The sequence below is a fragment of the Labrus bergylta genome, chromosome 12, assembly GCF_963930695.1.
Source record: "Labrus bergylta chromosome 12, fLabBer1.1, whole genome shotgun sequence".
Taxonomy (NCBI): Eukaryota; Metazoa; Chordata; class Actinopteri; order Labriformes; family Labridae; genus Labrus; species Labrus bergylta.
Window position 1 is genome coordinate 18,192,096 of NC_089206.1, and position 14,882 is coordinate 18,206,977.

Consider the following 14,882-nt stretch of genomic DNA (forward strand, 5'->3'; position numbering starts at 1 on the left):
TACTGTTTTGTTTGTCGAAGGTGGGCTAATAAGAAACAGACTACTTCAGGTTTGCATTTTCATGTCTGGACATGCCAGTGGAAGCCCCCATCTACACCCTTTGATTGACATACACCATCCAGTGTGTTAGTGACCACTCATTACAGTGGTGACCCAACAATGAGCTCCATTTGGCCCCTGGAAGGTGTGAAATGGCACACTTCTCCCTGAACCCCCTGTCTTTGTTGTTTGGATTGATTTAACAGACAGAGGCAACTCACAGGAGGTGTGAGTCCTACTGGTTATTTCACACACCCACAGATAGCCTCTGACGCAGAGCCCCTAAACTCCACCCCTTTTACGCAGACACAGTCTCACCGGTCTGACTATAGAGCCTTCACCCTGCCCACTTCTCCCTCAGTACTAGTCTGACTTCAGTTAGGAGAACACTGCACTGTTGGATTACACCCACCCCTCAAAGAAGGAGTAACAGTTTGCCTTTAGAGCAGCGCAAAGCCCAACAGACTACAGCAACATGGGGAGCAGCATGTCATGTGTCCCCCAGCACAACTTCAGATTCTCCAGCAAGAGCTTCATTCGCAGAAACAGGTAAGAAAAATCCTACTGTTTCCTCTATACAAAGCACATGTCATGGCCTTGACTGACGTTTGTTATTTAAGACTGTGTTTCAGATTAAAGGAATTCTTGGTATTTCTCAGGGTTTAAGTAGTAGGGTTAAATCGAGGTTGTGAATTTTTTAAGGCCAGGGTAAGGATCATGTGGTTTTACAGGATAGTCTCTCAAAGTCGGGCCTGAGTGTGTCAGACTGGTCAACGGTGTCAATGATACAGTTACCATTTGCCTCCTCTTTGCATCTCTGTGAAGATGATCTGCCAGCTGTCCTTTTCCCTCCAAAATCAGGACCTGACCTCATCATTACCACAAATTGTGGTGGAATATATGTAGGAATTTACACTTAAATACTTATATATAAAGTTTGTGACACTTGATCTATAAGTTCAGAGCTTGTAGTGATCTGACATGAGGGCTTCAACATGAATATAGGAATTGACCGACACAACTAGTTAACACTTTTATATTTTGAATCAGGTTTTCTTTAATCCTCTTGATGTATATGTGCCTGGGCTTGTCACTCTTGGTCCAGCCCACTCTGCTGAACCACCACATCTGATTGTAATTAGCCTCTGCACAGGTCTTCGCCCCTGTGCTGTTTGTAGATACAGTCTGGTTTTCAGTTAATATGTGATGAAGCGCTTGGTTTTGAGGGTTGCTCGGCCTCTCTTGTTTGAAAATAGTTTGGTGTAAAAAAAAAAAACACACCTTCTAGTAGGGCAGATCACTCAGCATAGACAATAAGTTTATTGTTCTTGTTTCCTACCTACTCTTTTGTGTTGGTGAATCAGTCCAGGCTCAGGTATTCCCAGCAGAGAAGTGAATGCCACAGCAGTGACATAGAATGTAAAGTGTGCAAAACCACTACCTGTCTATTATCTACAGTACATTCCTCTTATATATTTCCACTGCAAATTGCATCAGCATGCATTGTTAAAACACTTTTCTGACTATAATATTTTTGAAAAAATTACACAGCATCTCTCACTAAAAACACTAATCAATGATTGATGCTGAACATGGACTTCCTGATTAGACAGACCTTGATTCCCACAGTGCAAACAAAAGCCTACCTTGTTACACTCAGGACACTGGCACACATGTGCGCAGATAAGCAGATAAACTGCAAGCTGAGATTGTAAAAGCAGTCCATGAGGCTCATCATGCAGCAAGGGAGCTTCCTCGTATATAGATGTGACACTAACAGATGAGGGTCATGCAAAACAAAGAGGTACATTGAAAGCTGATTTTTCTTTGCATATCCTCACTATCAAAAACACAAGACTTGATTGTTCCTATCATTTAAATGGCTTGCATTGATGGAAGGAGGACAAAGGAAACAGCCAATTTATATGGCAATAGACACATCATTAACAGTCATTAATTTGCTGTTCAAATTGAACTCTGTCAATAGTTCAGGATCATTGTGTGACTTCATTATTATTATTTCAAATTTGAAATGCAAAATAGTAAAGACAAGCTGTATGTTTGGGTCACCTTTCTATCTGACAAAAGTAGAGAACAACAAACTTCCATAAATAGGAAATATTCTTTGTTGACTCTGCAGATGGGAACTGAAGAGCAAACATAGAAATAGATTGTAAACATTATAGAGTGAGTAGTCACATGTGGTTTTACTCTCTCTGACAGCAGTCGGCTGTTTCGCAAAAACAATCCCCAAGAGGGACAGGAGAAGTCCAACAGCATCATCAATATCCTGTGCACTGTCACCCCTCGAAAGGTAAGAAACTTCATCAGCTTGTAGGAAATGGTGATAACTTGACAACCGTCTACTTACCAACACATATACAGATATAAGAAATGGTCTTAATTTCATGTCAACTGTGACTGTTTGCAGGAAATGTCCCATAAAGATCTGCAGGCGATAGAAAACATAAAATGGGACCCTCCATTTCCCTATGACCCAGCTAGCGGATGGAAGAAGAGCAGCATAAATGTGAAGAACTACGGACGCATGATTCACAGCTCCAAAGTCCGTTTCCGCTTCCTCCACTGCCAGGTGAGTTGAACAAAATGACTCTTATGTTGTAACAGCAGGAAAGCAACAATAAAAGAAAACAAAGCGAATGCTGCACAATCCACATTGTGGTTAATGAGGTCTTTCACAAAGACCAAGCCTACAATGACACATCACACCAGTCATCCCTGTGAACCCTGTGTGTTAAAACGAACAAAAGATAACTGTGGAGTGCAACAGGATGTTGCTCTGTGGCCACCAAACACACCGAAACGTACTGCTGGCATTGACGTGGTGGCTGGCTCTGAATAATCCATCAGTTTTCCACAAAGCGGACCGCAGCCTGTGTTTGGACATGTTTGCTGCTGCTATGGTTGTGAAACATCTCAGAGAGAAAACCTCAGGGTAGAGAGAGTACCTCTGATCCCAGGAACTGATAGAGGACACAACGACTCCTAAAAGCAATTTGTAAGAGTTGTGACACAACAGTTCTGTCAAAAGCAAAAGCAAAAGTTTGATTTAGGGAATAGCGTCATGACAGGAAAGGAACATGTTGTAATGTAACATAAGTTATATACTTATCAAACCCTTTCAATCAAAACATCTCATATGAATCAGCTGATGATATAAGAACCTGATGTTCCAATATAAAAATATATAAACAGTAGTAAAACCCCTGGCAAGGTTTGAAAATAGTAATTTTTCTTAAGGTTACGGCGGCAATGCTCTTGAGGTTCTCATATAAGATTCTTTCTTTATCAGAGTACAACAATGCCCCCAAGACATGTGAATATGTGCCTGCAGGGTCCAATTTCAACAAAAATATGCACAGATGACTTAACAGAAGTGTATTCAATTGTGAAATCAGCTGCTTTACTTGTAAATTTGGAATTCAAATGGGCAGATTTGAATATGAGTTTGATAGCACTGTTATACAAGAATTGTGTTTCCTTTGCCAGACATTCATCCTCAACAACAGCAGTAAAGTTATCAATACTGTATCACTTTAACTTTATATATTGTTTTTACAGGATGTACATGATTGCTACCTGGATCTCTTCCAGACCCACCTTCATTTTGTCTCCAACAACACAACAGGATTGACGTACCAGGTGAGTTTCATGTCAATCTGCAATAATGACAATCCCTCCTTCAAAAAGTGGGCTTTTCAAAATCGGCTAATATCTCAGATGGATATTTCTTCATTTAATATCCTTAAGGGGAAGGATTTCACGTTATGTAATTGAACCTTTTGACACACGTACCCTATCAACCAGCAGCGTGTTGGTAAACAAAAAAGGAAGATCATACTTCTTCACCTGTCTCATAAAGCGTGAGCAGCCATTAATCATCATTTTACGATGTCTGCCGCAAGCTCAACTCTCAAGTCAAGAAGAGACAGCTAAGCACCTGTGTGCACGGTTAGTCAGAATATAGATGACGACAAATGAGAGGCAGACATGAAAACATCATTGGCTTATGAGGCTGATCTCAGCCCACTGTGATTAATTTCTTCATTTTTTTTTTAAATTGTGTGCAGGGAACTCTGCCTTTGAAGGAAATCACCATCTGCAACCTGCAACAGAACTGCAACCACAGCCAACCCCAGGAGTTCGCTTTTCAAATAAACGGTAAGTTTGACCTCACCAGAGAGGACACAAATGGGTGTTTGAATGGAGCGGAGGAATGTTGTAATCATGTGTTTTGAGTTTTATTGGTTATGTTAAATTTATCTTCTCAATCACTTAGACTTGCAGCAGCTAAAGCAGCGAGTTGTCAAAAAAGAAAGGTAGATAAACTAAAAGTCAAGCGAGAGTTGTGTTTGTTTGTTTGTATTTATTTCAATTTAATACTTCTTAATCTGTTATCTTTTTTTTTTTTTTTTACTGCTGATGCTGGTATGCCATGTTTGTCCCTTTCATCCGTTATGGATCAAAGTAAAAAGGCTTCTCACTTTTAGAAAAACCCAAACAGAACTCACACGCTATTTTCATGCACGAGCATTTCCTGTGTTTTCACATTCCAGTGATTCAAAGGTGCCGCGACCCCCTTCACCTCCACTCAACCCCAAGACTAACTAGAGCTGGGCCCCCTTCACCCTTGGTCAGGGGGCTAAACCGGCCTTAAAGGCCCTGCTTGTTAGACAACAGGTGCACTTCAGTCGGCCCAGCTGTCGCGCAGAAAAGCCCAGCTACCGCTCTTAGCCTTGTCACTGCATATGATGTATTGCACATTCCGAAATCTGCTCAGGTTAATGTCTGGTGTAAATGCCAATTAACTTTTGAACTCAGAGAGGCCGGAAATATTTGAAGCTTGATTTTTTATAGTATAAATAAGCTGCTGGATTGAAAAGGATTTGGTCCTTGTCTGGGAAACAATAAAAACAGTTAAATCATGGATTAATGCAAAATTAAGCAAAAATAATCCAATGTGTGAAAAATCCTTTTAGCATCATGAAAAGCATGTAGGGTTTCTGTGTTTATATTTCTTGTTTATAACTAATTTATTATCTCTGCTGTCATAATATTGACACTATTTGGCAATTCTTTCTCATATTGACTTCACCAATTCCCAGATCAAGTTTGTTAGTTTGAGTTATTGTATTTAAAAAAAGCTTGAACTTTTATTTATCTTATGTGACGCATCACTGGCAGGAAACATGTGGCGGAAGCATGACGAAATTCTGAGTCAAGTAAAATATTGGATAAACATTTCCTCCTTGGGATCTGTGTCTTCCTGTCAAGAGCAGCAAACATGAATCAGGTTTAGTGTAAACTGTGTTTATAGAGTTAGAGAGTCACGAAGCAAACGCAGCGCGAGACGGTGCGTCAAATTCCAGGAATCCTTCACATGGTTTGAATTAGTGTGGCTGTGAAAGTTAGATGATGATAGTTAACTACTTTTAAAAGCTGTTAAAATCCCTGTTACTGACTGAAAGTTGGAACGAGAGAAAGCCTCATTTTTTGCCTCCAGCCTCAAGACTTCTGGAGCTGTAGAAAAACAAAACCTTTTAGGGGAGTGCTATGGTCAAGGTCTACATTTAAGAGGTGGGATGGAGAGAAAGTGGGCAGATAAGTTCAGATATGGAATCTTTGACGGAGCAGTAAAATAAGCTACTGTCCCCGACAATTACACTACAAAGCCATGGGGCTGGAATGAAAATCCTATCGCTGCTGGTTATCTCTGGTATGTGTGGGACTGATAGAAACAGAGAGATTCCAGCTCTTTTCATCCCAGTTCCAGCTCATTCCTCCTTGGTGAGCAATTAGTCTACTATGACTTAAATACCAAATGAAGCAGGTCGAGGGTGATCTTCCTCAAGAGGTCTTACATGTGTTTACAGCTTTTAACATGTGTAAGCATTTATTGTACTTATTGTATAACATGATCTCAACAGCCACTTAACCAAATTGTGAACATCATAAATGATTGACAACCTCTGTGGCAGGCAAGCTCTGAACAAAAAATGGCTCCTAAAATAAGCCGGGATAATGCTCCCCTTTTCACGTCATGACTTTTGTACTCTGCAGGTGTCAGCCTTAACCCCATCATCGTGTACTGTGCCAACCAAGAAGAAATGGATCTATGGTTTGGCCTTCTCAAGGAGAACATTGAGGCCAATGGAGGCACTCCCATTGCACCTGAAAACTACACCAGGGTTAAAGTAAGTTTAAAAACATTGTTTTGAAGCCTCTTCACACAATGGGGCTTATTTTCTGTTATTATAAGGTTATAAGGTTAAGGCTGTATAAAACTGGTCCTTGTAATGCAACAAGGATTAACATCTTTTTTCAAATTCAAGAAAACATCTGAGTGTGGTCATCTGTAATCCACCTGGTGTATTAGCCATAAAATGGTTCAACCACTTCTGATAATACAGGGTGTGTGTGTGTGTGTGTGGATTTGGTGAGTCAAGTAGGTCATTGCAGGCTCTCCCTGAGGCCTGGATACTAGGGAGCGGCCCTCACTGCATCACAGCTTACATCAAAGTACCCCTTACATCTGCAATGGGTTAATGCGCTGAGTCTGCAGCCACAGGTGGGGAAATGGCTAATGAAACACATGAACCTAGGCAAGGACACACAGGCAAAAGGCGATAACAAAAGAAAACTGAACTGATTAAGCTTTTAAGAGTCTTATCTTTGGAGCCTTTAAAATGCACAGATAAATGGCAGTCTTTCTGAGAAAAAAATCAGAAAACAAACATGTTTAAATAGGCTTAAGGGAAGAGCTGCGTTCATGTTGACTTTACTGAGGATCCTCCCCTGTGTACCCTCTTAAACCAGAAAGAAGCTCCTGAGGGAAGAGAGGAGCTGAGGAACTCTGTCAACAGAGAGCACATCTACGAGTGGGAGGGCTCACAGCGGGACAGCCTGGGCACCATCACCTATGTCACCAAAGTCCGACTGCAGCACCTGCCTTGTCAGGTAAGACATCACATGACTCATGAATCACTGACCTCTCACCCAGAGGTGCTCTTGTCTATTTATGGAAATATACAGTGCCCTAGACTGTAAACTTGTGAAACATACATGTTTTCAAACTCCGTGAATTTTTCCCATGATGAACCAAAGCTAGTCATCATCATCTCTTAATCCAGGTGACTCACGTAGTTTAAACATACACATTACCTCAACAAAATGTAAGTAGTTAGAGAGGGTGCAGTTAATCTTTTAGCAAGTTCTAGCTGTCCAACACATATAACTCTATTATCTCTGTTTTCCTTGGAAGGTGAGACACAACACCTGCAAAAACTGATGAAAATCCATGACTGCTTGAAAACCAAATCAGACCTGAGCACAAATAAATAATGCTGGCAAAGCCTTGCATTGCAGTCAATAAAAAAGTAGTCATGATAAGGCTTGTATGAATACCAGTATTTAATTCTCTGTGGGAAATAGCGGTAGTCCTATTGAAGTGTGTGAGATTTAAGGCCTGGGTGTGTGAGAGGCATTTGCCCGGCTCATGCAGTGACTCGACTCACCTCACAGCTGGAATGTCAGCTGTCTGTTCAGACACACCCTCTGAGAGCGCGAAGAAACATAAACTCACCGTCTGCCGCACCTTTAAATGCCCCGCTAACTGGTTTGACTGAAGATCCTACTGGGATTTAAACTTTGTCTCTCAGCAGAGAATTAAAGAATAACACTGGTGTTTTTCAATATTTGAACAGGTCTAAAGGTTCCTCTGTGCTTATTTTCATTCCTTTCATAAGTTATCAGGACATGTTTCTCAATTTAAGAAAAAATACTGGGTGCAGTGCATTATTGTATAGTCTCCAAACGAGGATAAATAACAGTCACAAATACAGTGAGGGTTTAAGTTTTTCTTTTGCAGAGGACTTCAATTTTTCCTTTTACCTTGCAAACAACAGGAAAAACTGACTTCCCTACAAGATAATTATCCCCCTTGATAAAATAGAATTGTTCAGATATAAAATACTTCCTTTTAAAATAGCATTTGACACCATGTTTCACAAAAATGATAAATGACAATGAACAAATTCTACATACATATCCTTAATTCCTTCCTTAATTGTAGGGGAAAGTGTTGTTGAAGCAGTCTTTACGTCAGTCCTAGATTATTGCGATATTATCTAGGGACATATCACTCTGCTTTTAGATTCATAGCAGGAGATTCCTTTAACACTCATCTTTGTACTCTGAATAACAAAGTTGGTTGGTTTTCTCTGGCAAAGAGGTGGGATTAACACATCCCATCTATAAATCCTTTATTGGACATTTGCCATCTTATATAATATCTATGCTGAACATAACAACTGCACTCTACCAAACATGCTTTACAGATATTGCTTCAACTTCCACAGGTTCACTCTAAACCTTGAATATACACATTTAGCTTTTTTGCTCCAAAAATGTGGAATAATTTACAACACACTCTCAAGATTGACTCTTTTTTCTCTTGAACGAAGACTTTACCACAGTGTGCAATTATTTATTACTGAGAATCATCCTTTCTTTGTTGTTTGATTTATGCTCTTTTTTGTGTCTCAACATCATTAAAAATGAGGGAAACCTCAATGATTTTGGAGGGTTAAATAAAGGTTGGACATTATAGTGGTATTACCTATAAATTATCATATTATTCTGCAATTGGATAAGAATATTTTAAGCACTGTTACTGAAATGAAACACATCTACAATCATAAAGATAATAAATAAAAGATATCATCTTGTGTTCACAGGAACAAAGTGATAGGCTCCTGGTAATGTACCCATCAACACTGATCATCCTATCAGAAGAGAACGATGGACTCTTCTATAAGGTAACAATGACCCGCTAAACTTTTACACTTAAGCTCAATCACATCCTGAGATGGGTGGGAACATTATTATTTCCAGTGTACAGTATGTGCCAGGCAGTTTTGTTAAAGATGCATTATGATTACAGGGAAAACTTCCTCTCAACATGATTACTGTGACCACGCCCTGCCAAGATGTCAAGCCCAACACCTTTATGATTGAAGGTAAATTTAGTGAATCACTGCTCTGCTGTAGTCTCCTTAGCCTACAGGCATTTAAAAAGATATGTTAACGGGATTGTAATAAGTCTACATTCTTATGCATGTTTAAATGCTATTTGGCCTTATACATATATACATGAATCTGCTAACGTCACAGAGGGTAACCCTTCATGAAAGAGCTGGTTTTATCCCCACTGAATGACAATCTGACTATTGCACATTCCAGTGAGCGACTGAACCAAATGACAAGCTTTGTCCTCCCCCCCCTCTCCCAGGAAAGCTGATCAACCCCATAGTGGTGTCGTGTCTGGATATGCCCGAGTTTTGCGACTGGATCCAGCATTTCAAAGCAGCTGACGTGCCCGTTCTCAGCCCACCGCCCCCCGTGTATGACATCATCTACACCCCGACGCACAGAGAGGTGAGGCCTGCCCTCCTTCCTTTCACGGGCCAAAAACAATTACACCAATCACACAATTCACAGCTGTCAAAGATGTCGATGTATGAATTTAGTTATGAGGAAAAGTAATTAAAAAAGACAGAGAACAAAGCTCTTCCTCTTTTGCTCGTAAGGATTGAGCGTGTTGGAATAACAATTCAATGAAAGTTTAAAAAAGACAAAATCTGAACTGCTTGGCTCATTTTCTTGTAGTCAAATATTTGAAATGATCTTTTTTTTCTTTAATCTCTAGGCTCCACAGTTTGATAGGTGGAGTGGAAACAGCCAAGGAAGAGGCGGGTCCTTTAAGTTCAGCCAGTCAACAAGCGGATATGGGTCCCACAACATTCAGACACCAATTCATGAAGACAACCCTCTTTCCCCAGGATACACTGAACCCCTCTGTGTAAGTCTGCTCTGTGCTACATCCCAAGATCATTTTTATGAGCTATAAACTAAAGCAAATACACCAATAATACACTTTTAGCAGATATTAAATATGGTAAGAGTTAATTCTACAATCCATGGAGCTGTGTCGGGACACCTTTCTTTTTATGTTAATTATTAAGTAAGGCTTAAAATCCAAACTGCTCCTGTTACTAAGGCTCAGGTGATGGAGGAATGAAGTGTAATAACATACTCTTTTGATATTTGCTGATTCAGCAGTGAGAACTTTACTTTAAAATGTTAGTACAGTAACTTGAAGAAGTAATGAAGCATTCTGCATTATCAGGACTTTTTTGACCAAACTCTCGCAGTGGAGAACTATGCAGGCCAACAGCCCATCCAATTAGCTTAAAGCAAAGATGGCTCAGTGCCCAGAGGTCATGTTGTTGTTTGTTTCTGACCTAACCAACCCAATTAAATTGATAGAGATTGTTTCTATCACATTCAGGATTAAAAGGGAGTATGAAAAAAAAAAAAAAACTTTCAGAAAACATACTTTGTAGAGAAGGGGAACACTTATAGTGTTTGTTCTTATAGGTCTTAGTTGATAAATTCTTTGATGCCACAGCTTTTGTCTGACTTTTGTCCTGTGTGTGTTTGTCGTCCCTACAGTACAGCTCCAGTCGTCCCTCCTCAACTGAGACTGCCCGCTTTGGCAGCAGGACCAACAGCGTGTCTTCCCACACCAGGCCTGAGCGTGACCTCCGGCCTATGTCACTGCGCTACTCCTCCCCCCAGCGCAGCTCCTACCTCCAGCCTGGTGAGAGCTCGCCTTCTCAGGTCTACAGCACACCCTACTCTGCGCTGCACCATGCCAGCCCACAGAGGCTGGAAAAAACCCCACTTGTCAAGGTAATTCAGTCTGCCGTCAAACTTAATAACCTTATATACCCCTGAACTTATTTTACATGTCATGTGTGCAGTTACTAAAATAGATACACTGTGAGTCAGCTGAGAGGGCCAATCGTGTACATAGTGTCAACAAATGGGTTAATGACTGCAATTAAGCAGAACTAAGGTTGACAGATCAATCTTGTTAATGGTGCTAGGAAATAATTGTGTGGTTGTATCACTTACTCAGGGGCAGTTTTTTAAACAACACTGACAGCTGAAAGCAGATTTTGAGACCCCAGACTTTTCTCACACATCACAGCAGCAGATCATGACTGGCATTAGTCCAAAACCTCTACTTGGTAACCTGATCCTAAAGTGAGGCTTAACCGATGGCTTTTTGTAAAGCAATCGCTTTCACAAGTCAAACGCTCATATAAAACAGACAGCTAGAGATAAAAGAAAATGATCATCCTGGTTTCATCCTTGTATTACTTGGTGCTTTAAAACTAACTCCTGGATCAGTTTTAATCTTTTTTTTTCTATCAGTCTAACAGCTGGAGCACCCCTCAGACATCCCTAAACTACTCCTTGAACGCACACCAGCGCCACTCAGACATGTGTGCTCCCCGACAACCCTTGTCACCCCTATACGATGAGCCCTGCAGCCCTGAAATCTACTCCCTGGATGAAGCCAGGCCAGTGGTAAGTGGGTCAGCGATACTGGAACCATAAGTTCAATTTACACCAGCGCAGCCTGTCTGTTGTCAGGCAGAGCATACAGATAGGAACATGTTGAGTGAAAAAATACAAAAAAAAGTTAGCTGTGTCAATTGAATGGCTTTAGAACATTTGTTTGCATTGAAAAAGTATAATGAATTCTTCCAAAAGGAATGAATTGCAGTTTTACCATTTATTACCAAATATCCTCTATAAAAACCATACTATTCTTATATGAAGTAAACAAACCAGTGTTTACATGCTTATAGTTTCCCTACACTGACGTTTCCCTCTGTTCTTTAGCAGCAGAGCTGGCAAGAGCCCATACAGCATCATCCCCACCTCGGCCCGCAGCTCATGTCCTCCCCCTTCCAGCTAAGCACACCTCCCATGGGCAGACGGTGCAGGAGAAGTCTAGTCCTGATCAACTCCCAGAGTGAGGCTCTGGGTCTGGACACAGAGACTCCTCAAAGACAAGCGGAGCAGAGAGCCGAGGCAGTGTCAAGGCTAAAACTGCTGCCTGTGCCCGGCCAAGTACTAGAGCAGGTGAGAAACACAGAGATACTTGTCTCTCAGAGCACTCTGGTTTCTGGAATGCTGTGCTACAGAGTGCAATACTGGTGCACTGTATGGTAGTACAGCCTGTGTATGTACTTGATCTGCAGGTGATATTTGAACAGGCGCTGCAGAAGAAACATGTTTTAGGTTACATAAGAATGTTTGTTATCAGTGATCACAGGAAGTAACTTTCGTTTGTTTTCACATCTGTTGATAGATTGTCGTCCCGTCAAGCTCTGTGAGAAACAACTGTCAGAAACCCTACGGTTACTCACCAGGTAAGAATTGAAGCCATGTTATCCTAAGCCTGTAGAAACCTTTGTCTGTTTATTTATAGTTTGCCTTTGTGCAGAGTTGAAGTACAAAGTGTCTTTTATATAAATGTGTAGGAGTAAATGTAAGTGCATTGCTTCATTGTTTTGTCCAATTCTAAATTTAAATATTGGCATGCATGTAAAAAATATATATATTTGTATATTAAACTGAAGAGGGCATGGCTAACTAATAAGTATGATTCGATGTAGCAACAACGAGCATGCTTTCAATCAGCAGCTGTTATCTTACCACATCATACTTCCTCACAAGTTTGAGTTACGGAAGTCAACACTGTCTGCCACCTTCATAATTATCACCAAGGACACAGAACATAACTCACACACCATTATACCTCAAATCAAACATTGCATTGATTGAACTCTTGGGTCTGTCAGCGGGCAGACAGGAGGCTCAAGGCTTTGGCAGAATTGACAGTGCAGAGTCAATGAAATGGAGCCTTTTGCAGCTCTGAATGCCATTTGTGCAGAAGTCTCATGTGGGGGAAGCCCATTGTAAGACAACACTGTTTCACAGACAGTTCTGTACTTTGATTGACAGCACACAACTGGACATGGTCACACACAAATTTGCAAGCTCTGTAATCACAAATGAAAGAACAACACAAACTTAAAGGGAAGCTGCGTTTCATTTTGATTTGTAAAAATAGCACACGCTGTGAGCCAATGATCTCATCCATGTTTCTGTACGATCATAAAGAGAACATGAAACACTTGAAGGTGTTGTTGTAGTGGTATGTTACACTACCAGTTTTACAGTAACAATTTTATGTTCGCTATTCTCATCACAAGTAAATTGGGACTGTGCCAAGTTTATTCAGTTGGGGCGAGGTTTGTCTTTCATTGTTTGAGACTAAAAGCCTGGGAATCTTCTCTCGCTTCTATAGATCACCACTCGTACCTTGAACCCACAGAACCAGATGACCAGGAAATGGACTATGACAACATTTGGGAGTACGACCATGATACTGGAATGATCCAGCCAACGTCTGGAATTTCGACACAGTGGACGGGATTAGACTTTGGGGCCATGGGCCTTGGTGCCATGACAACCCAGCAGAGATGGTCATAAAGCAAAACAAAAGGCCGGCACTCGTCTGGACGTGTGCAAACAACTGATCCCTATCAGATGGGTAATAAAAGCCCTCTCACACAGTCTGTGTTTCTCCTGCTGCGTACAGTATGGACAACAAATCCCATGAACTGCACTGTTACATGTTTTGAGGTCAAGCAAACGAATGAAGGTGTTGGTGACTCTGACTGTCTTAAAAGTAGCATTCAAGAGAAAAGACAGAAGAGTGAACATACTGTGGATAATGTTATTTTTTAAATTGTATTATATAATTGCACTAAAGGTTTCATACTTAGTGCAAAAACCTCAATTAAGTATTTTCTAACTTGATATCCTGTTAACTTGTTAAATATTGTATTCTGTTTATATGAGTTACAGTTATAAAAAGCATTCCTTCAGGATTTGTATATTTCTGTACATATTGTAAATTTATCTTTTTTTCAATGCAACATTATCAGGCAAATGGATGTGGCTTAAAACTGACTGCCTTATAAAGTGCTAATATTAATATATATATATATATATATATATATATATATATATATATATATATATATATATATATATATATATATATCACAGTGTGGCTCCCTTTTTTTTTTATTTTGTTTGATGTGTTTTATTTATATTTGGAAATTAAACATTTAAAAAATATTTGAAATAGGTTCTTTGTTTTGTGTTATTCTAATGATCATTCTGAAATGATAGTAATCAATATTTTGGAAATGCAAAAGGTTTTTTATCAGATGGCCAGGAAAAGTGGAGGTCTTAATCTGTGAATGAGACGTTACAAGTAATTTCATTTATGCAAAGTTATTAAAATGGAGAACATGTAACTGTCAAACTATATTATTTCGAAGTTATTAATTAGTGACAAAAACTACAGCAAACATAATGTCCCCAACTGATGATGCAAAACAGGTCTGTGGTCTATTTGATGAAACCTGTAACTGTTGACCCCTTCACATAGCTTAATGACATTCTGAATACAACCTAATGACTGGTGATGCACCATTTCCTCAAACTGCACCAAAACCTCATTTATAATTGATTTTGATGTAAGAATACAGCCATGGCTTCATGAGCTGTGATCTACAGGGGGACACCTGTTATGTTATGGCTCAACTTCGCCATCTACTGGAGAGAAATATGATTCTTAAACATCAGAAGATCTCTTGTTGATGTTTCGGAGTGATATTGAATAAGAATGTATTTTTAAATTGATGCTAATATAAACTAATGGTGTTTTTAATATCATTATGAAACGCAAGTATTTTAAACAACTTTGTAAGATGTATTACAAACAACTTAATCTGTGCTAACTCAGTTGTGATGTATCAGGTTCTACAATGAGCTTATGTCGCCATCTAGTGTTTGGATGTTCATGTTCAGCTCTGAGTGCTCATGGA

General features: G+C 39.9%; 1 protein-coding gene across 2 annotated transcripts; it reads left to right on the forward strand.

The window, feature by feature from the left end:
• Positions 1–386: 386 nt before the first annotated feature.
• On the forward strand, positions 387–14,875 carry plekhn1 (pleckstrin homology domain containing, family N member 1). Of its 2 annotated transcripts, none has more exons than XM_020632211.3 (16): positions 387–588; positions 2,263–2,353; positions 2,471–2,632; positions 3,622–3,702; positions 4,131–4,221; positions 6,121–6,254; positions 6,877–7,017; positions 8,796–8,876; positions 9,002–9,077; positions 9,350–9,495; positions 9,767–9,919; positions 10,573–10,812; positions 11,341–11,496; positions 11,815–12,057; positions 12,287–12,347; positions 13,289–14,875. In XM_020632211.3, exons 1-16 carry the CDS (start codon positions 515–517, stop codon positions 13,471–13,473), a joined length of 2,115 nt encoding a protein of 704 aa, XP_020487867.2. In that variant the 5' UTR covers positions 387–514; the 3' UTR covers positions 13,474–14,875. The 2 variants fall into 2 exon arrangements, with proteins under 2 accessions (XP_020487867.2, XP_065817635.1); XM_065961563.1 differs by having other exon boundaries at positions 11,818–12,057.
• The last annotated feature ends 7 nt before the right edge of the window (positions 14,876–14,882 follow it).